The sequence below is a fragment of the Octopus sinensis genome, linkage group LG11, assembly GCF_006345805.1.
Source record: "Octopus sinensis linkage group LG11, ASM634580v1, whole genome shotgun sequence".
Taxonomy (NCBI): Eukaryota; Metazoa; Mollusca; class Cephalopoda; order Octopoda; family Octopodidae; genus Octopus; species Octopus sinensis.
The window spans coordinates 26,092,928-26,116,603 of record NC_043007.1 but is presented as its reverse complement, the minus strand read 5'-3'; the positions used below and the strand labels follow the sequence as shown (position 1 = coordinate 26,116,603).

Below are 23,676 nucleotides of genomic sequence, written 5' to 3'. Positions count from 1 at the left end.
CTTTTACTTGCTCACATGCAGCCTGCCTGCCTGCTTGTCACAGGTTACTAATTAAAGGTGGTGGAGTTTCAGGTATTCTTTCATGCTGTTCTTCATGCAATTAATTACCTTTCTGCGATACTTTTGCTTCCTTCGAAGATGACTGAGGTTTCACTGGTTTAGGGGAGCTTTCAACAACCTTCTTTTTCTTATTGATTGGTTCTTCATCTTCAACTGCAATGATAATTTGAAAAATTTAAGTTTGTTTTGCATGCTTATTTTCTTTTTAAATTTCAAAAGTCAGGATTATTTTTATGATTTGTTGAAATCTAAACTATTTCACTGTGATTAGAAATATTTTAACCCTTTCGTTAACAACAGGCCAAATTACTGCCAGTAATTACCAATTCATATTTAGGAGAGAATATTGACTTAAATCTTGAAAGTAAATTAGTGATAACACATAATTTCACTGGATAAACACTTACACTGAAGGGTTACCATGTGAAATTTGTGTTCTCTATATTTTGGGGGCTATTTCCCTCCTCATTCTCTTTTTATTATCACCTGTGATTTAAAAAGGTAATATAAAAGGAGAAAGGGGCTCTCTACTCCGTTTTGACCAGGCTCCTGTTGGCTTTTATGGGTTTTTTCCACCAGGAACCTTTCGTAATGCCTCCCCCTATTGGGAGTTGTTATATTTTTGTTGTTAAACTGTTTTTTACTCGATTTCACAAACGGACAAAACCCTTTGTAACCTTTCGTCTTGTTTTGTCCCTTTATGTTATAATTAATTTTTGTAAGCCCTTGTGGCCAATAAAAGAATTAATTATTATTATTATTATTATTATTATTATTATTGAGTGAGAGAGCAGTGCATGCCATCAAAGTGACACTGGGGTAAAATATACGAAGCCCAGTATACCCATCATGGCTACCCGTCTGATAAGGGTACGCCAGGCACATCCATAATGTGCACAACACGGTGATCTCATATCAAGATAAACGGCACATGACCTTGCAGGTGGGGCCCAGTTAGAATTTTCTTCAGGTTGATTAGCCCATCCCACTCAAAAGGTCCCTGAATAAGGGTTGTTTAAGGATGTTGATAGAAACACCCATGTTTCCAAAGATGAATTATCCAAACCACCCTCAAAGAATTCCTTTCAACACATGGCTATGACACTCCCCCACTACTTCTGATCATGATCAGAGATGCACATATCATAACTTAGTTATCATTCAGCTAGTATTAGGAACATAAATTGTGACTAAAGCTTGGTGGAAGATTTTAAGTCAAAACTTATGAAAACAAGACATTTGTACTGAGAGCCAGAGCCGGTTTCAGCCGGGTTGGTATCGAAAGGGTTAAGAAACTGCAAAAATAAACTGGTATGAAATACATGAGTAGGGAGGGAATTAACTATTAACCAAAATGATTCTTTAAAGATGCAACAAACAAGTTTCAATGAAGAATTTCAAAGTGGATCCTTTTCTCAAACACATAAAAAAAAAAAATTCTAAATAGCAATACAGATACATAATTTTTTTTTTTTATCATTTGAATAAAATAAAACAAAGACAAACATGGAAATCAGTAAAAACAGACGACGTACTTCCTTCATTGAGCGGCAATCCTCTTTCCAAGTTAAGGACCTTCTTTAAAGCTTGTTCGGCACGTCTTTTTTGGGACGAGGGTAGGCGATAGGTGTCTTTCTCTACCCTGTCCATCTTGACATCGCACAACACACACTCGATTTCAGTGGTATCCAAGTAGTCCAATTTATAAACATCTGGAGGCTGGTCCACATTAAGCCATTGAATCCGGAAACGTTTTGATGAGCGGTAGACAATTTGCTGAGCCTTGCAGACATAAAAGGTACCTATAAACACAGAAGAGGGAGGGTCAAAAAAATAAATAAATATATATATAAGGGTAGAAATTGATATTAATCAATTAAAACCAGTGGCCTAGCATATTAAAAAAAATCCAAAGATTAAAATATTTTTACATACAAAATTTAAAGGATTGACCACTAAAAGTGGACAGTCAACATGCTAGATATAGACATCAAAATAGCGATTTTGAAGTCTATATCTAGCATGTTGACCGTCCACTTTTAGTGGTCAGTCCTTTAAATTTTATGTGTGTGTGTGTGTGTATATATATATATGCTATTATGCAGAACCTGCTGTAAACAGTTACATACAAAAACTAAAATAGGCAACCTCAATGAAAGAACTACAATATTTGTTAAAAAATATTAAAATTTTAAATCAACCATTCAATACATACTCCTTCTACTGCTAAAAAGCCTTACAAACTTATGGGCAAAGATTAGCAAGATTTGGGATATAAATCATCTGTCAAGTGCTGGAAAAATAAAAGATTGTATAGTCACAGCTGGAACAACTTCCATGATATATGCCAGTCCCACATTGGCTGACCTGGGATGAAACAAATGCTAAGGAGAGGGCTTCTACATAGTCACTTGGTTTGCTAGAAATAGCTTCTAAATCTCCCTCAGGAGAAAGGACACGCTAGACACACATTTTTTGGAATTTGATAAAACAAAATAGTAAATTTGATTAGCTATTGCTATTCAGTTCCATAGCTTCTTCGCTATGTTATTTACTTAACTTATGGCAGAACTTGTATCTACATGTTTTAACAATCATCTTCAAAAACATTTACATAAGAAGATCACAGAAATAATAGCAATACTGCATGGATTATCAGTTTATATGAAACTGAGCTGAACATCTAGAAGCAATAAGAATTTCCACACCATATGTCAGTAAAAAGTAAAACCTAATCGGATCTGAGTGAGTGAGGAAAAAAACAATAATTACTACTAAAACAAAGATCTTACAAATTTTATTCAAATCCTTAATGAATAAATAATCAAGGCCAATAATTGTGATGAGAGTGAATCAATAATAAATTCAATTCAACTCATTATGTGACCACCCACAAAGGAAGAACACATATACCAATGTAGTCTTGGACACTCCTAAAAAGATAGAGGATGGTCACAGCGGAAATGCCTCTGATCATAGGGTCTGCTTGATCAGGGATGAACAGGAGCTAAACGACAGCAACTATAATATTATGTACAATGATGGTGCTGATGAAATTGGTAATTCATTACTGCTTTTACAGTCTACATGCACCAAAGAGATATTTTTAAAAAGAAACATGCCTTCAAGCATACATTTTATAATTTACATTATTATTATTACTCAATAGTGCTTATTTTTATCATGTGCTTTCACTGCACTACCAAGTGCAGTTCTGTGCGCCTTGGGCACGTACTGTGGTTTGTTATGCTGTTCTTATTTCCACTGTATTGAAAGTGTTTTGCGTAGGATGTGTGCTGTGCCTAGTAGTGCTATTTTCTGTATGTTATATAATTATTTTCTGCATACTCTTTTTTACTCTTTTACTTGTTTCAGTCATTAGACTGCAGCCATGCTGGAGCACCGCCTTTAGTTGAGCAAATCGACCCCAGGACTTATTCTTTGTAAGCCTAGTACTTATTCTATCGGTCTCTTTGGCCGAACCGCTAAGTTACGGGGACGTAAACACACCAGCATCGGTTGTCAACATATACACACATACATACATATATATACGACGGGCTTCTTCCAGTTTCCGTCTACCAAATCCACTCACAAGGCTTTGGTCGGCCCGAGGCTATAGTAGAAAACACTTGCCCAAGGTGCCACACAGTGGGACTGGACCCGGAACCATGTGGTTGGTAAGCACTACTTACCACACAGCCACTCCTGCGCATGTTATATTTTATTTTCTGTATGCAATATTTTATATTCTGTATGCCCTGGTGATTTTGTTATGTATTTGTCTGAATGTTTTTGTTTTTTTCTTATCATACTTAATGTGCCTACGATGATAGGAATTGTTTCTGTTTTTAGGCTCCACATTTGAGTTACCTCTATTTCCACATCTTTGCATTTTGAAAGTTGCTCTCTTTCTTTTAGAGAAACATCGTCATCTGTTGGTATTGATACATCAATTAGAAAAAATTTTTTTTTTTATCATTGTTATTGTTGTTGAGATTATTACTATTATCAAGGTGGTAAGCTGGCACAAGTATTAGCACACTTGGCAAAATGCTTAGTGGTATTTTGTCGCTATGTTCTGAGTTAAAATTCTGCCAAGGTGAACTTTGCCTTTCATCCTTCCAGTACTGGGGTCAATGTAATCAACTATCCCTCTCCTCCAAAATTTCAGATCTTGTGCCTAAAGGAGGAGGGTTGTTGTTGAGCGAGAGAACAGTGCATGCCATCAAAGTGACACTGGGGTGAAATATACGAAGCCCAGTATACCCATCATGACTACCCGTCTGATAAGGGTACACTGAGCAGAATCATTAAAGCATCAGAAAAAAATTCCTCATCGCAATTTTTTCAGCTCTTTACAATCTTGGTTCAAATCTTGCTGCAGTTAGTTTTGTTCTTCATTCCTCTGAGTACAATAATAAAAAGTACCAGTCAAGTACTAGAGTTGATATCAAGCTGACTTTTCCCACCCAAAACAATACTGGCCATCAGCCTAAATGAAAGCGTTGAACAAAATGTCACACAATATTTGAACTGGCTCTTTACATTCCGAGTTCAAATCCTACCAAAGTCAACTTTACTTTTTAATCCATCCAGGGTCAACAAAATAAATTCCAGCCAAGTACTAGGTTTGATTTAACCACCACTCCTTTCCTTCAAAATTACTGGCCTTGTGCCTAAATTACAAACCATTATTATTATTATTATCATCAGTATGAGAAGATGGATGATTTGTAATGATACCACTACATGCATGAAGTGACCCAATTATAAAATGCCATTATACGATATAACAGCATAGTTATACAATAACAGCCAGCTTGTGACTCAATTTATATTGTAATAAACATATAAACATGTTATTGATCTGATATTTTTCTCCTTTTATCATTATTGTTAATATTGATTTCTCATACATATAAAAGAAAATCCTTATTAGTATCAGTAAAATTATGTGCATGTGTATGCATGTGAGCCTGGCGCATCTGAAGTGTTTCACATACAATAGTTTTATATTGGTTTTCCAATTACCACAAGCAATAAAGGAAAAGAAAAAGACAGCAACATGTAGAGTATGAAACATTAATTTTAACTATGCTAACCTCAGTTATAATATCAATCCAACCCCTTTGGGAAGGTCTCGAATCATCTACGTTCTCACCATTCCTTGATCAATAAGCTGAATCCAAGAGAAATCAATACAAATAAATACACGGCTCCACTGTTGTTGGAATAACCGACTCAAAAGTTACAAACTCAAAATCTGTCACAGGCACTTTGCTATGCCTCTATCTTGAAGTACACAGTATTTGCCGTTGTTTAAGATGAGGTTTTGATTATATTTCACAGTATCATATTTTTATCTTTCATCTTGTTTCAGTCATTGGACTGCGGTCATGCTAGGGCACCGCCTTGAAGAGTTATATCCGAGAAGAAAAAAATATCAACTCCAGTACCTAATCTTTTTAAGTCTGGCACTTATTCTATCATCTCTTTTGTCTAACAGCTAAGTTACAAGGACATAAACAAACCAACAATGGTTGTCAAGCAGAGGAGGACAAACACACATACATTACATACACACACACAGGTAGCTTTCACATGGTTTCTGACTACAAAATTCACTCACAGGGCATTGGTCAGCCTCAGGCTGTAGTATAAAGACACATGCCTGAAGTGTTGTGCAGTGGGACAGAACCTGAAATCGTTTCTTAACAACACAGTCATGTATATATACATACTTATATACATTTTACTTTAATATATATATATGTGTGTGTGTGTGGTAAGAAGCTTGTTTACCAACCACATGGTTCCAGGTTCAGTCCCACTGCGTGACACCTTGGACAAGTCTCTTCTACTATAGCCTTTGGCCAACCAAAGCCTTGTGAGTGGATTTGGTAGACGGAAACTGAAAGAAGCCTGTCGTGTATATGTATATATATATATATATGGGTGTGTTTGTGTGTCTGTGTTTGTCCTCCCAACATCGCTTGACAACCAATGCTGGTGTGTTCATGTCCCCGTAACTTAGCGGTTCGGCAAACGAGACCGATACAATAAGTACTAGGCTTAAGTACTGGGGTCGATTTGCTCGACTAAAGGCGGTGCTCCAGCATGGCCACAGTCAAATGACTGAAACAAGTAAAAGGGTAAAGAGTATACATTACTTCCACTGTAACACACGTTAATACCACTGTGTCTATATTTATATTCTCAGTGAAGCCTTTCTTGTACTACAGTTATGTTCAAAATAATGTATATAAGCATCCTTCAATACTTGAGATGCTGTGTGTGTGTGTGTTTTGATTATTTCTTTATAATTAGTAGCAATAGCTGAGTCTTATCCATTGTCTGAATTTAGCCAGGCGTGTCATAGCATATGGCAGATGCAACAACACTGTTTATAGATATAGCATGTGGTTTTTATAACTTCAATACACACTTGCTCTAGGTTTTGGCCAACTCATAAAGCTTATACCACTAATATTACATTAGTAATTGCCTGCCTGCTTGCCTGCCTGTGTAGTCCACGCATTATCAAAATTCCACATTGGTGTGTTTAACTCATTTACAGTTATACATCTGATAAGAAAAAAATGTATGTGTTTCAATTAATTTTTGGAATAATCTAGAATTTGAAGAGATTTAGATAACTAACTAAACTGATACTTTATATGTATTTGTGTGAGAGTATATGTGTATATGTATGTGTGGGATAGATAGATAGATGGATAGATGGATAGATGGATAGATATGGGGATATATGAACAGGCTTTCTTTTGAAATTGTTATATTAAAAATGTGACTGTGTTCTATTTTTTGTTGGGTTTTTTTTTTTTGCCATATTTCCTAATAAATCTTGGTTTATTTGGAACAATAAAGGTATGAAGTCAATCACCAAAGAAATTCTAAAAGAATATGGAAAATAAAAACACCCTTGGTAAAATAAATAAAAACTTAAACACAAAGAAGAGGTTTGTTTTTCATCTATAACTTAAAATTGTTATCAATTCAATAAAACCTGGATGGAAATTTTTATGTACTTAGTTATTACATTAGGAATTATGTAAACAAGGAAAACACAGGAGTGGCTGTGTGGTAAGTAGCTTGCTAACCAACCACATGGTTCCGGGTTCAGTCCCACTGCGTGGCATCTTGGGCAAGTGTCTTCTGCTATAGCCCCGGGCCGACCAATGCCTTGTGAGTGGATTTGGTAGACGGAAACTGAAAGAAGCCTGTTGTATATATGTATATATATGTATGTATGTGTGTGTGTTTGTGTGTCTGTCCCCCTAGCATTGCTTGACAACCGATGCTGGTGTGTTTGCGTCCCCGTCACTTAGCGGTTCGGCAAAAGAGACCAATAGAATAAGTACTGGGCTTACAAAGAATAAGTCCCGGGGTCGATTTGCTCGACTGAAGGTGGTGCTCCAGCATGGCCGCAGTCAAATGACTGAAACAAGTAAAAGAGTAAGAGTATCAACCAAGATAACTTTTTTTCTTTCTACTATAAGCACAAGGTCTGAAATTTTGGTGCAAGTCATTTACATCAACCGCAGCGCTCAACAGGAACTTATTTTATCAAGTACGGAACGATGGAAGACAAAGCCAATCTCAGAAGAATTTGAACTCAGTTTGTAAAGCCTGAAGAAAAGCCATTAAATATTTTGTCCAACCAATTAACAATTCTGCCAGCTTGCCATCTTCAATCTTAGTATAAATTTTAAAAATATAAACACACACACACACATGTATATATATGTGGTATGGTAAAGAAGTTCACTTCACAAGCTCATGGTGTTGGGTGCAGTCACACTGCATAACTGCACCCTGGACAAGTACCTTCTATTATAGCCCTGCATCAATCAAAGGCTTAAAGTGGATTTGGTAGATGGAAACTGAAAGAAGCTTGTGTGTGCGTGCATACTTGTGCATACACACGCATGCACACACACACACACGCATGCACACACACACACACAGATCTATCATCATTTAGTATCTGCTTTCCATGCTGGTATGGGTTACATGGTTTGATTGAAGCTGGTAAGCTGAAGGGTCACACCAGATTCCAATCTGATTTGTCATGGTTTCTACGGCTGTTAGCCCTTCCTAACACCAACCACTCCAAGAGTGTAATGGGTGCTTTTACGTGCCACCAGCACAGGTGCCATCTGTGTGACACCAGTATCTAATGCCAAAGATCTCAGTTATTGCCTTTGTGAGGCCCCAACACTTGAAAGGAGCTTTTCACATGCCACCAGCATTGACCACTTTGCCTCTGTGAGATCCAACGCTTGAAAAGTTCTTTTTATGTGCCACCAGCATGAGTGCCAGCTACTTGGCTTGACAGGTCTTCTCAAGCACAGGTATATCGCCAAAGGTCACGGTCACTAGTCATTGCCTCTGTGAGGCCTAAAGTTCAAAGATCAAGCTTCACCACTTTGTCGCATGTCTTCCTGGGTCTACCTCTACCACAGGTTCCCACTACAGTTAGAAATCAGCACTTCTTTACACAACTGTCCTCATCCATACACATCACATGACCATACCAGCGCAGTCATCTCTCTTGCACACATCTGATGCGTCTTATGCCCAACTTTTCGGGGGGGGGGGAGTACACATGCACAAACATTGCTCTGTAGTGTACATTACACCTGCAAGAGGAAAAAAAGTGGGGGGATGAGATTGGGGTGCCTGTTGTTTTAAGGTCTGCTTGATAAGAAATGACCTGGAGCTTTACAAAAAAAAAACAATAACAACACCAGGTCTGTGGAAGGGCTAATGTTTTCTTGTTAGTAAATAATCAAAAACATTTTCATCATAATATACCTTCAGAATTTCTAACTGCCAGAAAGGATCCCTTTTTGAACAATAAAATTTTTTCCTCAGTGGGAATTTTAGGTTTTGGTGCACCTTCTTCGAGTACAGGTGACTGAAATCGTTGAACAGGTATTCTCTGTCTTTTAAGAGGTGTCCGTGGCTCCATACTATAGACTCTTCTGCGGCCAGGCTGGTGTAGAAAACAAAAAGTATATATAAATATTACAGTCAAGAATATTTTAAAAAAGAAAAAACTCCAAGACAAGCAACAAAATCAAGAATCAAGAAAAGCAGACATGGTAATTTTGTTTTACTTCAATTTTCTAACAGGAGTGGCTGTGTGGTAAGTAGCTTGCTTACCAACTACATGGTTCTGGGTTCAGTCCCACTGTGTGGCACCTTGGGCAAGTGTCTTCTACTATAGCCTCGGGCCGACCAAAGCCTTGTGAGTGGATTTGGTAAACGGAAACTGAAAGAAGCCCATCGTGTGTGTGTGTGTTTGTCCCCCATCCCACATCGCTTGACAACCAATGCTGGTGTGTTTACGTCCCCGTTACTTAGCGTTTCGGCAAAAATAGACCGGTAGAATAAGGGCTAGGCTTACAAAGAATAAGTCCTGTGGTCGATTTCCTCGACTAAGGGTGGTGCTCGAGCATGGCTGCAGTTAAATGACTGAAACAAGTAAATGAGTAATGTATATCAACGTATTAACAAAAATTTGTTGCCAATGTTATGAGGCTCAATACTCAAGAAGAATATCTGTTTCAAATTTTGGCACACAGCCAGCAATTTTAGGTGGTTGGAGAAGTTGATTACATCAACCCCGACCACCAAGTATTTCACTGGTACTTTATTTTATTGCCACTGCAAGAATGAAAGTCAGAGTTCACCTCAGTAGTATTTGAACACAGAACATAAGGAGCTGGAAGAAATGCTGCTAAGCATTTTGTCTAGTGTGTTAATGATTTTGCTAGCTCACCACCTTATAATAATAATCCTTTCTACTATAGGCACAAGGCCTGAAATTTTGGGGGAGGGAGCTAGTCGATTACACTGACCCCCAGTGTATCACTACTACTTAATTTATCAATCCCGAAAGGATTAAAGGCATAGCTGACCTCAGCAGAATTTGAACTCAGAACATAAACATAGACAAAATGCCACTAAGCATTTTGCCCAGGGTGTGCTAACGATTCTGCCAGCTTGTCACCTTAATAATAATAATAATAATAATAATAATAATAATTTGGGGGAGAGGGATAGTCGATATCATTGACCCAGGGTTTTGTTGGTACTTAATTTATCGACCCGAAAGGATGAAAGGCAAAGTTGACCTCGGCAGAATTTGAACTCAGAACATTGCGGCAGGTGAAATACTGCAAAGCATTTCACCCAGCATGCTAACGATCCTGCCAGCTCGCCGCCTTCACATTATAATAATAATTCTTTCTAATTTAAGCACAAGCCCAGCAATTTCAAGGGAAAGGGTTAAGTCACTTTCACGAACCCAAGAGCTCAACTGGTATTTATTCTATTGACCGTGAAAGGATGAAAGGCTAGATCAATCTTGGCAGAATCTGAACTCAGAGCATAAAGAACCAAAAGAAATAACAATAAGCATTTTGTTCAACATGTTAACAATTCTGTCAGCTCACTGCTGAAGCAATATCAGCAGCAGTAGTAGTAGTAGCAGTCCTTTCTACTATAGACACAAGGCCTGAAATTTTGGGGGAGAGGGCCTAGTAGATTTACATCAATCCCAATGATCCACTAGCACTTATCTTATTGATTCTGACAAGATGAAAGGGAAAGTCAACCTCAGCAGAATTTGAATTCAGAACGTAAAAATGGATGAAATACCACTAAAGAATTTTGTCTGGAGTTGCTAATAGTTCTGGCAGTTTGCTGTCTTTAATAGTCTCAAATTTTGGTACAGGACTGGCAGTTTTTGAGAAGAGGGATAAATCGATCACATCAACCCTAGTGCTCAATTGGTACTTATTTTATCAACCCCAAAAGAATGAAACGCAAAGTCAACCTCAGCAGAACTAGAACTCAGAATGAAAGCTGGATAAAATGCTGCCGAGTATTTTGTCTGTTGTGCTAATGTTTCTACCACCTTAATAATAATAATAATAATAATAATAATAATAATAATAATAATCCTTTCCACTAAAGGCACAAGGCCCAAAATTTTAGGGGAGGGAGCTAGTCAATTACACTGCCCCCCAGTGTATCACTACTACTTAATTTATCAATCCCGAAAGTATTAAAGGCGTAGCTGACCTCAGCAGAATTTGAACTCAGAACATAAACATGGGCGAAATGCCACTAAGCATTTTGCCCAGGGTGTGCTAACGATTCTGCCAGCTTGCCACCTTAATAATAATAATAATCCTTTCTACTATAGGCACAAGGTCCAAAATTTCAAGGGAGCCAGTCAAGCTCGGCAGAATTAGAAATCAAAATGTAAAGACAGACAAAATGCTAACGATTCTGCCAGCTTGCCACTTTAACAATAATAAAACCTCATTAGAGCTTTAAATGGCTGCATTAAAACTATCTTACTCATTAATGATACAGCAGAACACATGCATTCGCATGCACATGTGTGTATATAAAATGTGTTCCTGTCATCAAAAGTGATAGCTGTTTTATTAACTGAGAATGGTACATTTGTTCAAATGACAGGTGAAAACACTAAGCACTGATGGATTTCTTAGACACTAAGTTGTATTTAAAAATAAAATATTTACATTTTGATCTTAGCCAAAAGATGGTGACCATTAATTTGTAATATTATAGTACGTCCGTGCTGGTGGCACGTAAAAAGCACCATCCGATCGTGGCCGTTTGCCTGTACCAGTGGCACGTAAAAAGCACCCACTACACTCACGGAGTGGTTGGCGTTAGGAAGGGCATCCAGCCGTAGAAACATTGCCAGATCAGACCCCAGTTGAACCGTCCAACCCATGCTAGCATGGAAAGCAGACGCTAAACGATGATGATGAGGATGAAACCACCTACCAAAAAAATAACAAGACACACAAGACGCCAATAAAACGATAGCCTTCCTCTTTTAGTTCTAACATATTTTAATGGTCATCAATGGCTTAATGACAATAATAGAAAGTTAATTAAAAGTGATAAAAATGTATGGACAAAGATATAATTCTTCTAAAAATACTGAAAATTTGCATGTAATTATCATTATTCCAATTCTTCTCTCACAATATCATCGTAAAACTTCATAGTCCATAAAGATTTCCTTATTTTCAGCTTAATTTATAAGGAAACTAGCAGCATTGCTTGGGTTTGTTTCGACCCTTTAGAACTGGAATTTTTGAAAAGTAAAAATTTTGCATTATGTAGCTTGTAAGTGAACATTTTTCTGGTTGAAATACACCAAAAAATGGGGACACAGCAGTCAAAAAATCATTAAAAATAGGGATTTTCATAGAAAAAAAGTACCTTTCTGATTAAATAATTTTTGGTCTTAACCTGGTCTGATTTGAATTTTATCTTCTACGGAATGAAGAGCAAGCCTTCTTCTATCATACTCTCAATTTTGGTCAACTTGCGCCGCAGGGTTTCGGAGGAGATAGTGTTAGTTGAAGACTACCAAACCTGCCACACACAGACAACTTCAGCTTTATATATACAGATTAAGATTATTCCTATTTTTCATTGTCCCTAGAGCAACATAAACCTAGCCTTTTATTCGAACCCACTTATCTTTAATTCTCTTGTTCACCTATTCCTTGTTTGCCAGTCAGGGCAGTGTGATGAACACCTCATTGTACTACTCATTTTCATTTTACTACTTCTATCGCTCACTGTACATTTGACAACCTTCCACTTCCACAATATTTCCATGTGTGGAAGCAATACACACACACATCACGTCACAATTCAGTACTCATGTACTAAACAATAGTATATTTAATACTGTACGTTTCAAAAGTATTCAAATTATGCTACAAGAACAAAGCTATCAGTTTCTATCAATCTTTTCGTCTAATTCTCTTTCACCATTAATAAATTTAAATAACTTCAATAGATAAGCATCTTGAAATTTGGCTCATGTCAAAGTATTTGATTGCTAACCAAAACATTATAATTTTTAATGTCATGAAAAGCCATGGCCAAAATAACAAGTACCATTGGTGTAGCAAACATGTCTGGTTGAAAGACACTGGACACACATCATCATCATCATCGTTTAACGTCCGCTTTCCATGCTAGCATGGGTTGAGCGATTTTGACTGAGGGCTGGCAAACCAGATGGCTGCACCAGGCTCCAATCTTGATTTGGCAGAGTTTCTACAGCTGGATGCTCTTCCTAACACCAACCACTCCGAGAGCGTAGTGGGTGCTTTTACGTGCCACCAGCACGGGGGCCAGTCAGGCGGTACTGGCAATGACCTCGCTCAAATCTTTTTACACATGCCACTGGCACAAGTTTCTGACAATGCAGTTTCTGAGCTGCCAAACAAGTGTCAGTAAGGTGACACTGGTAATGATCACACTCGAATGGTGCCTTTTATGTGCCACTGGCATGTTGTTTTGAAAACTCATTCAGACATGGCTGAATGGGGAAATGAACTTAAACCTAATGACAATAATATTTGTTGTTATTGTTGTTGTTGGTAGTAGTGGTGGTGTTGTCAGTGATCAACCAAGGTAATTAAATACATATAAAAGAAAAACAGGCTACAGAGTGTAAGCTTACTTTAGTTTATTTAAAATAGCACTAATGCTACAGTGAGAATAAAAAGCTTGATAGCTCCATTTTAAAGCGCTGAGGATGCTACAAAAGAATAAGGAATAAAAATAGAACCTCATTGCCCGTAAAACTTAATATTTCTTTTAGGATTTAATTAATTGAATGCAAATGATTTAATTAGTCATAGGTAAATCAGGATGAGTGCAAAACTTTCAACAGAAATGACAGTCAAGTAGTATCATTAAGCTCTCTTTGCAATCATGTGATTCCAGATTTGATCCCACTGCGTGGCACAAAGGGCAAGGGTCTTTTAATAACAGGCACAGGTCAACCAAAAGTTCATAAATGAAACTGCATTGGCAGAAACCTTATGGAAGCCTGTCAAATGAATTCTTTCTGCTCTTGGACTGTAGACTTAATCCACTATCCTTTGAGTGCCTTTACTAGTGTCCGGTCTGTATCAAATGATCAGATCAGGGCTCTAGTCTGGGAACAACCCATAAATCATAATTTCTTTTTTTCTCCACTGGGTCCAGAGGTCCCACAAAAACCATCATGGGTATTGCTCTTCTTAGTTAGCATTTCAATAATTAGCTCTTTACTACTATTGTTTGGCAGCTCAGAAGGCATAGGTAAGTGATCCAAGTAAGCAATAAGAACAAAACCAGTTGGTTTAATCCTTCTTTCAAACTACCTGAAATTTCATAGTGAGTCTATAACTATATTGATATGATTCTGTATACATCTTTGTGGCTGTGTGGTAAGTAGCTTGCTTACCAACCACATGGTTCCGGGTTCAGTCCCACTGCGTGACATTTTGGGCAAGTGTCTTCTACTATAGCCTCGGGCCGACCAAAGCCTTGTAAGTGGATTTGGTAGATGGAAACTGAAAGAAGCCCGTCATGTATGTGTGTGTGTGTCTGTCTATGTTTATCCCCCTAGCATTGATTGACAACCGATGCTGGTGTGTTTATGTGCCCGTCACTTAGCAGTTCAGCAAAAGAGACCAATAGAATAAGAACTAGGCTTACAAAGAATAAGTCCGAGGGTTGATTTGCTCGATTAAAGGCGGTGCTCCAGTATGGCCGCAGTCAAATGACTGAAACAAGTAAAAGAGTAGTCACTTATCTTCATCAACCTTCTGTGGTATTTACTCACTCAGGTACTGTAAATACTATTTATCCACCCACCCCCAGTTCTTACTGTATCCCCACTACTGTCCCTGACCCACTCCTATTTCCTTTCCTTCATTTTTCCTCCTTAAATTGATATTAACTGCATTCAACTTAATCCCAATCTCTAATCATGCCACACTAATTTCATTCTAGCACCCTAACTTACCCACCCAATTTGTACCTTAACCCTTTCATTACCAACCCGGCTGAAACCTGCTCTGGCTCTGAGTACAAAAGTCTTGTTTTCTTAAGTTTTGAATCAAAATCTTCCACCAAACCTTAGTCACAATTTATGTTCTTAACACGAATTGAATGATAACTAAGTTATTTTACTAAATTCTTTGTTATATTTAAAGTCATTGAAAGAAACACAGAGCATCTCAAAATAAATACAGTAACAAAAGGGTTAACCTCACATCACTCTCTCTCTCTCTCCAGATGAGGAAGACATGTATTCACATCTTCAGCAAGGCAACAACTCCTGTCCTTCTACCATACTTTCATATCCTTCAATATTATATCCCACACTAAATTGAGGGATTTGTCTTGCAGGTACTTGGTGATCTCACCAGTATTGGTGCCATGAAAGAGATGCACCCAGTATGCTATGAAGTGGTTGGCATTAAGAAGGGTACCTAGCAGTTGAAACCACACCAAAATTGTCCAACCCATGCCAGCATGAGAGAAGGGATGTTGATGATGATGATGATGATTGTTAATAAGTTTTCCTTCAAAACAATAAACTTACTCTGGGCATAGTGTCTTCTTTGTCCTTCTCACTTTCCTTTTTGGTTTCATGGGCAGCAACCTGCAAGCAGAAGGGGAAAAAAGGATAATAATCGTTGACAAAACAAAATCAGAATATCAATATATAACAATTTCTCTCATTAAATAATGATAGAAGAAATTGATAACTTAATTTTGAGTACCTAATTAAAATGAAAAATTAATTTTATGTTTTTACAGTCAATAACACAAAAATAAAATTGTATATATGACTAGTGTCTATGAAGAGATAACTAACATCCATTATTAATGCTAATTAGCAAAGATGTATTGACCTTTCCATTTCAATAATTTTTTACAACAAATTATAACAATAATGGCTTTTGTTAATCTTATTTTACGAGCGAGTGAGTAGAAGAAAAATATCATAAGAGATTGAAGATAATCATTAAGTTTATAATCAGAAGCAATTAAACTGCTATCAGGTTATTATTAAAGCTAAACATCATCAAATTAAATTGATTATGCTTCAGGTATATTTGGAAAAGCAACCGACTTCATAACAATATCTAGTGCCCACTTTGTCAAATGAGGAAAGTAAATGAAAACTCACAAGAAGACAAGGTATACATCTATTATCTTCAAGATTCCAATGTTTATAAAGAAAAATTTCTCTATAAGATAATGTACTGGGAAAACTCATTTTTGAAACAGCAATAATAATATATTTCTGTATATTCAAAGGAAGAAACTACATTATACAGGTGACATATGCATGTGTGCATGCATGCATATGTATGTAATGTTTCTGAGATAGAAAAGAGGTGGGATATAATTTTAAAATGTCATAACCATTAGCATTTAAACTGGAAGAGTTTAATTATTTACTTTTACAGTGAATTTATGAGCACTAACATTAAGGAATGAATTTTGATAACTTGTAATCAAAACTATTGATTTAAAAATTTTCCTGATACCAGTTTTTAAATCTAATTAGATAGCTGGGTAGCACCTCAAATGGCCACAAATTCAATAAGCCAATAAGGAAAACTTAATATAACCACTCAACATAGAAAACCAGCCAAATCTCCATCTTAAATTGAAAGACACGTTTCATAATGTGCTCCAAAACACAATTCTTTTATCGTTTTCATCCTCTCAGTTGAGACTTATGAGAGGAGGGAATGATGATTATGACTTGAACATCAACATCATTTCATAGGTCATTAAATGGCAAACAGGCAGAATCATTAACATGCCAGGCAAAAGGCTTAGCAGCATTTCGCTCCTTTTTTTTGTTCTAAGTTCAAATTTCACCGAGGATAACTTTGCTTTTCATCCTTTCAGGGGCCAATAAAATAAAATAAACACCAGGGGCCAATAAAATAAAATAGGCGTATGAGTGGCTGTGTGGTAAGTAGCTTGCTTATGAACCACATGGTTCCAGGTTCAGTCCTACTGCGTGGCACCTCAGGCAAGTATCTTCTACTATAGCCTGGAGCTGACCAAAGCCTTGTGAGTGGATCTGGTAGACGGAAACTTAAAGAAGCCCATCGTATATATGTATATACATATATGTGTGTGTATATGTTTGTGTCTGTGTTTGTCACCCCCAACATCGCTTGACAACCAATGGTGGTGTGTTTATGTCTCCATAACTTAGTGGTTCGGCAAAAGAGACCGATAGAATAAATACTAGGCTTACAAAGAATAAGTCCTGAGGTCGATTTGCTCGACTAAAGGCAGTGCTCCAGCATGGCCACAGTCAAATGACTGAAACAAGTAAAAGAATACCAGTTAATTACTGGGGTAAAAGGGGTTGACTCCTCTCCAAGCCTCTGGCCATATGCCAAAGTTTGAAACAATCATTTCATAGATTTGTTCAATCAGGGCTGATCTGGATTAAACAACAGTTGAACAGAGAGCTAATATAAATTCTACAAAGATAATGGAGCTCAAAAATAAGCAAAAATTTCCCACGTGAAATGGTTTCAATTCCTCATTTGATCTAATGCACTGTAGCTACCTCTACAACTGTGTACATATGCCATTATAGACTTTCTCCAGTTAATAGCGTTTTACATTAAAAAAAAAGATTAAGACTGGAAATACTTCTCTTTTGAGTCACAAATATCCAGCAACATAATCTTAGAGAGCTTTTGCATCAATCTTTGTCTTTAACAAGGATCAGTGGCAAAAGAGGATTGGTCAGAAATGAGCATACAACTGCTCTTATACTGCGGATTATATTATATGGAAACAGAAGAGGATGTTGATTATACAGAAGAGGATGTTGATTATGAGTTGATAACAGTATCTCCTAATTTAATAACGAGCGTAGTGTTTTTATATATTTGTGTATATACATATATTTAACCAAAATCACGCTGGATGTGGGGGAGGAGAGAAAACGGTAATTCAGTGAAGGAGAAGTAGTGAGAGTAAAAGCCCTGACTGAGAGGGAGTGAGAGAAAGTAATAGCAATGAGAGAAAGGAAGGGGGTGATAGATGAATAAGGAAGGAAGGGGTGAAAAAAAAATCAGCGTTTCAACTCTGTGTGAGTATATGTGTGTGCATGTACAAGGGAATTATGTGAATGTTTGTATGTGTGATTATTATGTACCTTATTTATATATAAAATACTACAATTAGCTGTCGTTATTGATGGCACACGGTCAGCTAGTGACATTATAAAATGTCTCATAACACATAACCCTACCATCTTTAAAAGGGAAGGAGAACATCTTGCAGTTCTATTAGATTAGTTTAATTAGTTTATGATATTTACTATGACAGTTAATTTACAAAAAAGGAAAACAATTATTGTGTGTGGGGGGGGGGACATAACAAAAGAATTACGGTGGAAGATTTTAATTTAACAGGTGATTTTCCATTAAACAACCAGAGGTAAGCATTGACTAAATTAATGTGTTGGTGTTAATAGAATATAAGAGATGGAAAGGAATTATCCATTTTGAAAACATGTTATTGACAATATTACTTCCAATGTATTTCAATAAAACAAAAGGCATATGTTTGCTAAATAAAATCTCAAACTAGCATTCTGAACAAATATTTCTATTGATGTTTTAACTTTGGGTGCTCTCAGTTTTGGTCTGAAATGGTAAAACAAATTATAACTATCCAATTAATTAGTCAATTAGCTTTTAAACCATTCCCTACAAGACAGGGGTTTTTGATATGGTTCGTGTCCAGTTTAAACTACTGGTGACAGTGATGTATTTAATGTTTAGTCTGAACTATTTGTAAGCTCAATGTCTTCTACACACGTGACATTTACGTAGTTGATACTCTTTAGCATTTAAACCAGCCATATCCAGCCAAAATATTCCATCTGTTTTATGTTCAAACTGACCAGATCCAGGCTCTTACACCTACCCTACAATGTTATTCTACATTAAACAATCACATCATCGAAATCTCAAGGATGAGATAATGCATGATTAATTCAAAACAATGTGAATCAATAAGCATTATAATAGAATAACCTGAACATTAAAGGGTTAGACTACTGTAGTTCAATGTCTCCCACACAGGTGACACTGAATGTGGTTGACGTCCAATTTGAACTACTGTAGCTTAATGTCTCTAACACTGGTGATGTTGATGTGGTTGGTGTTCAGTCTGAATTGGATTAAGTTAATGTCTTGCAGAAAAAATAACAGCCAAATAATTCTGATGGATCAAAGACTGGAAAAAAAAATATTTAGAGTGGGACATAGGTAACAGATAGAAGTGATGAAAGGGGCAGAGACAAATGGGTTGGATGTGTCTAGAAGAAGGTACACAACTATCTTATTTACAGGAATAGTCACTGCAGTAGCAACGGAAGGGTAGAGTTGAAACAGTAAATATATGAACCAGTGGTGAATATTTGCTATCAATCCAGTATATTACTGGTACTTATTTTTTTGGTCTCAAAAGGATAGATAGCTTAGTATTTAAACTTAATACTGAGGATACCTAAACTAAAATTCATTTGAGTCAATCTCCCCACAACTTGGAACTTTTCCATCAACTAAAAAATCTAATGTATAATTTAACAAACTACAGCAATTATTAATAACATCAATTAATAAGACAATGATAAAAATAGAAATCAATATAATTTACTTCATGCAGTCACCAAAATTCTAGGACACCTCCCAGACAATGGGATGTATTTTTATAAAAGTAGTAAAAAAAATTCTATTATTGATTTTCAATTCACAAGTCATCATTAAGACGATGTTAGAGAGAGACCGGGGAGTGACAGGAAAGGATGCTCTGAATATGGAATTATTTAACTTTAAATAGAAAGGTAAGAAAAGTTTAAATGAAATGCAGAAAATATAATGATGATGATGATGATGGCGACAACAACAACAATAAATAAATAAATAAATAAATAAATAACTGAAGTTCATAAAAGTTGAAAATACCATTTTCTGAAATTACATGATAAACTATGAGCTTTTCTTTAAAAATTTTTTTTTCTTTTTTAGTTGTAAATGTTGTTCATTCACAAGTGATTATCATCAATGACAATATACATTGAAGAAAAGAAAATCAATGTAAAGGCTATACGATACTTAAGAGCTGACAATATAATTTTCTTTTTTTTTTAAATGACTAAATTTTCATTCAAATCTCAATGACTATTATTAAAGTAAAGGATTTTTAATCTTAAGATCAGTTCTTCTGCTTGTTTAAAAAAATTATAATTAATAAAGAAATTTCAATGTTAATATCTAAAATAGAAAATCTGTTGTTATGGTTGAGTATTAAATTATCTCACACTAAAACAATGTTGTATTTTTATTCCCCCCCCCCCACCTTATCCCCATGATTTCTTTTACAGCTTTTGTGGATTACACAAAGGAATTTCAATGCTGTCACTTGGACTGCTAGAAATAGCAACCAAATTTCTCTCAAATAATACACTTGACCTAAAAAAAAACAAATAAAGGACCATATTTGATAATGTGGTCCTAGATATCCCAGATACTGTGATAAAAAATAAAAAAGCACAGGTGATAATTTCTTTTGAATAGAAGTCTTCTTAATTAAAGCTTGATTTAAGATTCAACAACAAAATTCTAATAGCTGAGATTTAGATTTCTTGGTGTAATTGTGTGGTTATGAAGTTTTCTTTCCAACCATAAGGCCTTCGATTCTGTCCCACCGTGAGGCACTTGGGACAAGTGTCTACTGTTATAGCACTGAGCCAACCCAAGCCATACCAGTAGATTTGGTAGACAGAAACTGAAAGAAGATAGTTGCACATGTGTGTATGTACTCTCGTTGAAACAGCATATGATAGTTGTAAATGAACATCACTGTCATACAAGTGAGCTTGTTCGTTTCCACTCTTCCAGGAAAAACATGACTGGCTATGGGGAAATATTACCATACTTGGAAACAGGTGAGGAACAGCAACGAGAAGAGCATCTGGCTGCAGAAAATCAGCCACAACAAATTACAATTTTCTAAACTATTTAACTTCTCATTAGAAGCAATATTTATATCATTTATATTTACACAACATACAAGGATATTGGCGTAAGAGTGTCTGTGTGGTAAGTAGCTGGCTTACGAACCACATGGTTCTGGGTTCAGTCCCACTGAGTGGCACCTTGGGCAAGTGTCTTCTACTATAGCCTCGGGCCGACCAAAGCCTTGTGAGTGGATTTGGTAGGCGGAAACTGAAAGAAGCCCATCGTGTGTGTTTGTGTGTCTGTGTTTGTTCCCCCAACATCGCTTGACAACCGATGCTGGAGTGTTTACATCCCCGTGACTTAGCGGTTCGGCAAAAGAGACTGATAGAATAAGTACTAGGCTTACAAAGAATAAAGTCCTGGGGTCGATTTGCTCGACTAAAGGTGGTGCTCCAGCATGGCCACAGTCAAATGATTGAAACAAGTAAAAGAGTAACATTTCAATCAGGTTTTTATCTTAATCATTATCATGTGGGTTATTCCATGAAATAATAATTACCTGTGATATTTGGCAGTTTGAACCAATCAAAATATAGTTCAGTCTAAAGAAAAATTGTAATTTTCATTTTTACTTCTTCGACAGTTGCATAACTTTGCTTTCTTTGAACTGTAGAAATGCAAAACTTTTCCCTCATTTTTAATACACCATATTAAATAAATCTGACTGATTGTATTATACTAAACAAACTTGAAATTTCAATTTAAGACAGCAGGTGGGCTCATTTTATTCAACAGAAAACAGGTTTTTAACTAAAATGTTACTGAAGCCATTAATACATTAAAATGCAACAAACCAGCAAAAGTAACAATAGTAGACGATAAACCAATCAACTGCACCCCTCCACTTGAATTTTTGGCTTTCTGCCAAGGTAAAAGAAAATCAATTATACAAATATTGTGAAAGAAAGAAACTGGTAGAAAATGACAGAAATACCAAGCTCAGAAGGTAGAGACACATAACTTAAAACTAAAATATACCATTCCAGGGATTCCACCTCCTTAAGAAATTAATATTTGGAGATAAGGTGTGGTGTATTGGTTTCTAGATTTTAGAGAACATAGAAGCATTTTTAGAAGATACAAGATGATTAAAGGTGTAATTTGAAATTCTGTGAAGATATCAGAATTTGAAGAGACAAAGAAAAGTATGTGCATGTGTGTGTGTGTAGGCAGCCCAGGGGTGCATTGAAGTGTTTTTGAAGAGATTCATCTTAGTTTCAGTAGAAAAAAAATATGGACCTATAGGCTAACTTTTATCATACACAGATTAATGAAACAACCGAAGATCAAATTTGAGTCCCACAGACACTAAAGGAGTCATTTGTTGAGATAATACTGAAGCATCAGCTAAATGTAATCATATAATGTAATAGGTGTCCAACAAGATTATGGTCTAGTGATTTATGAGTGTTGAAAATCCACTTTCATAAATAAGGGTCCAAGTGCTAACCAAACCTAGCAACAGTTGCTACAGAGTCGTAAGTGCTAAACAGCCAAATCCAAATCCAATGACAATAATTATTCAGAAGTGTTCAGTTCAATTCTTCTCTAAGATTTTCCCTGCATTTCTAAACTATTAGGATGAGGGTGGGTTTGCTTGCAACAGACTGGAAAACAATTTTAGCAGAAGAGTTGCCTCTCATCCATATCACAGTCTAAAACAAGTTAATCAACAGACCACTGGAATGCAGCTACTGTGAAAAATCAAACAGGTAATTTAGAGAACCAAAAGATTTTTCATATATGCCCTTCAGATCTTAAGAAGCCATTTATTTTTACTTTTCACAAGATAGGTAAATGTTCATATACAGTGACAACAATTAAAGAGGCAATTGACTGAAATGTATTACAGAAGTAAGGAACCTGAGGTGAAGTTGATGGTTTGAAAATTTAAAATTACATATGCAATTATTGTTTTCAAATTATTAATTTTAAGAGTATATATACATGACTGTTACTGAAACAAACCAATCAAAACTGACTAAGAATAATGATAAATGAATGTCCACCTGCACAGATTAAATGTGAATGTTCGTAAGCATTATCTTTATGAGAATGCAGCGAACAGCTAGAATAATTAATTACTGGAGCAATGATGAATGTACTGTCGATAGCTATATCACCACACCAGACAAATAAGTAGAGATCAGTTTATGTCCCGAAGGTACAAGTCCATTCAACCAAATGAGAATGACATGTTATAATGCTCTACGTGCAATGTGTAATTTCTGGCTGAAAGAGTAGTGGACAACTGCCACATAAATTATTATCCAGGTAGAAAGATATCTGTTAAAATTATAATTGATTTCAAAACTAGAATACAATTCCATCAAGACACACCTGAAAGGCTAAATAATGGGGCATGAAATATTTGTTATATCTGCAGAGCAGACTCCAGACATTATTGTGGCTTTGAAGTGCACACACATACACTCAAAAAAAGAGGGATGTATAAATTTATTGAGGCACTTGCTATAAAATTAGAAAATCCTATGATCCACCCTTCCTCTTTATATGAGAGGAGGGGAGGGCAGTTTCAATTTTATATATAACTGAAACTTCTGTCTAACAATTAGCTGTACGGTCAAAAAACTTTCTTTGCAATCATGTAGCTTCAAGTTCAGGCCCACAGTGTGTGACAAGTTTCATCTACTGTCACCAT

The 23,676-nt window shown here is 36.2% G+C and overlaps 1 protein-coding gene across 6 annotated transcripts in view; it reads right to left on the bottom strand.

Moving 5' to 3' along the window:
- LOC115217153 (poly [ADP-ribose] polymerase tankyrase) overlaps window positions 1-23,676 on the bottom strand; it is a 216,965-nt gene that overhangs the window by 82,739 nt on the left and 110,550 nt on the right. For all 6 annotated transcript variants that reach the window (XM_029786768.2, XM_029786769.2, XM_036507261.1 and 3 more), the window contains 4 exons: window positions 15,539-15,598; window positions 8,899-9,079; window positions 1,596-1,862; window positions 109-213 (listed from right to left, as the gene is read on the bottom strand). In XM_029786768.2, the coding sequence (XP_029642628.1) occupies window positions 109-213; window positions 1,596-1,862; window positions 8,899-9,079; window positions 15,539-15,598 (613 nt within the window). The remainder of the gene's footprint in view (window positions 1-108; window positions 214-1,595; window positions 1,863-8,898; window positions 9,080-15,538; window positions 15,599-23,676) is intronic.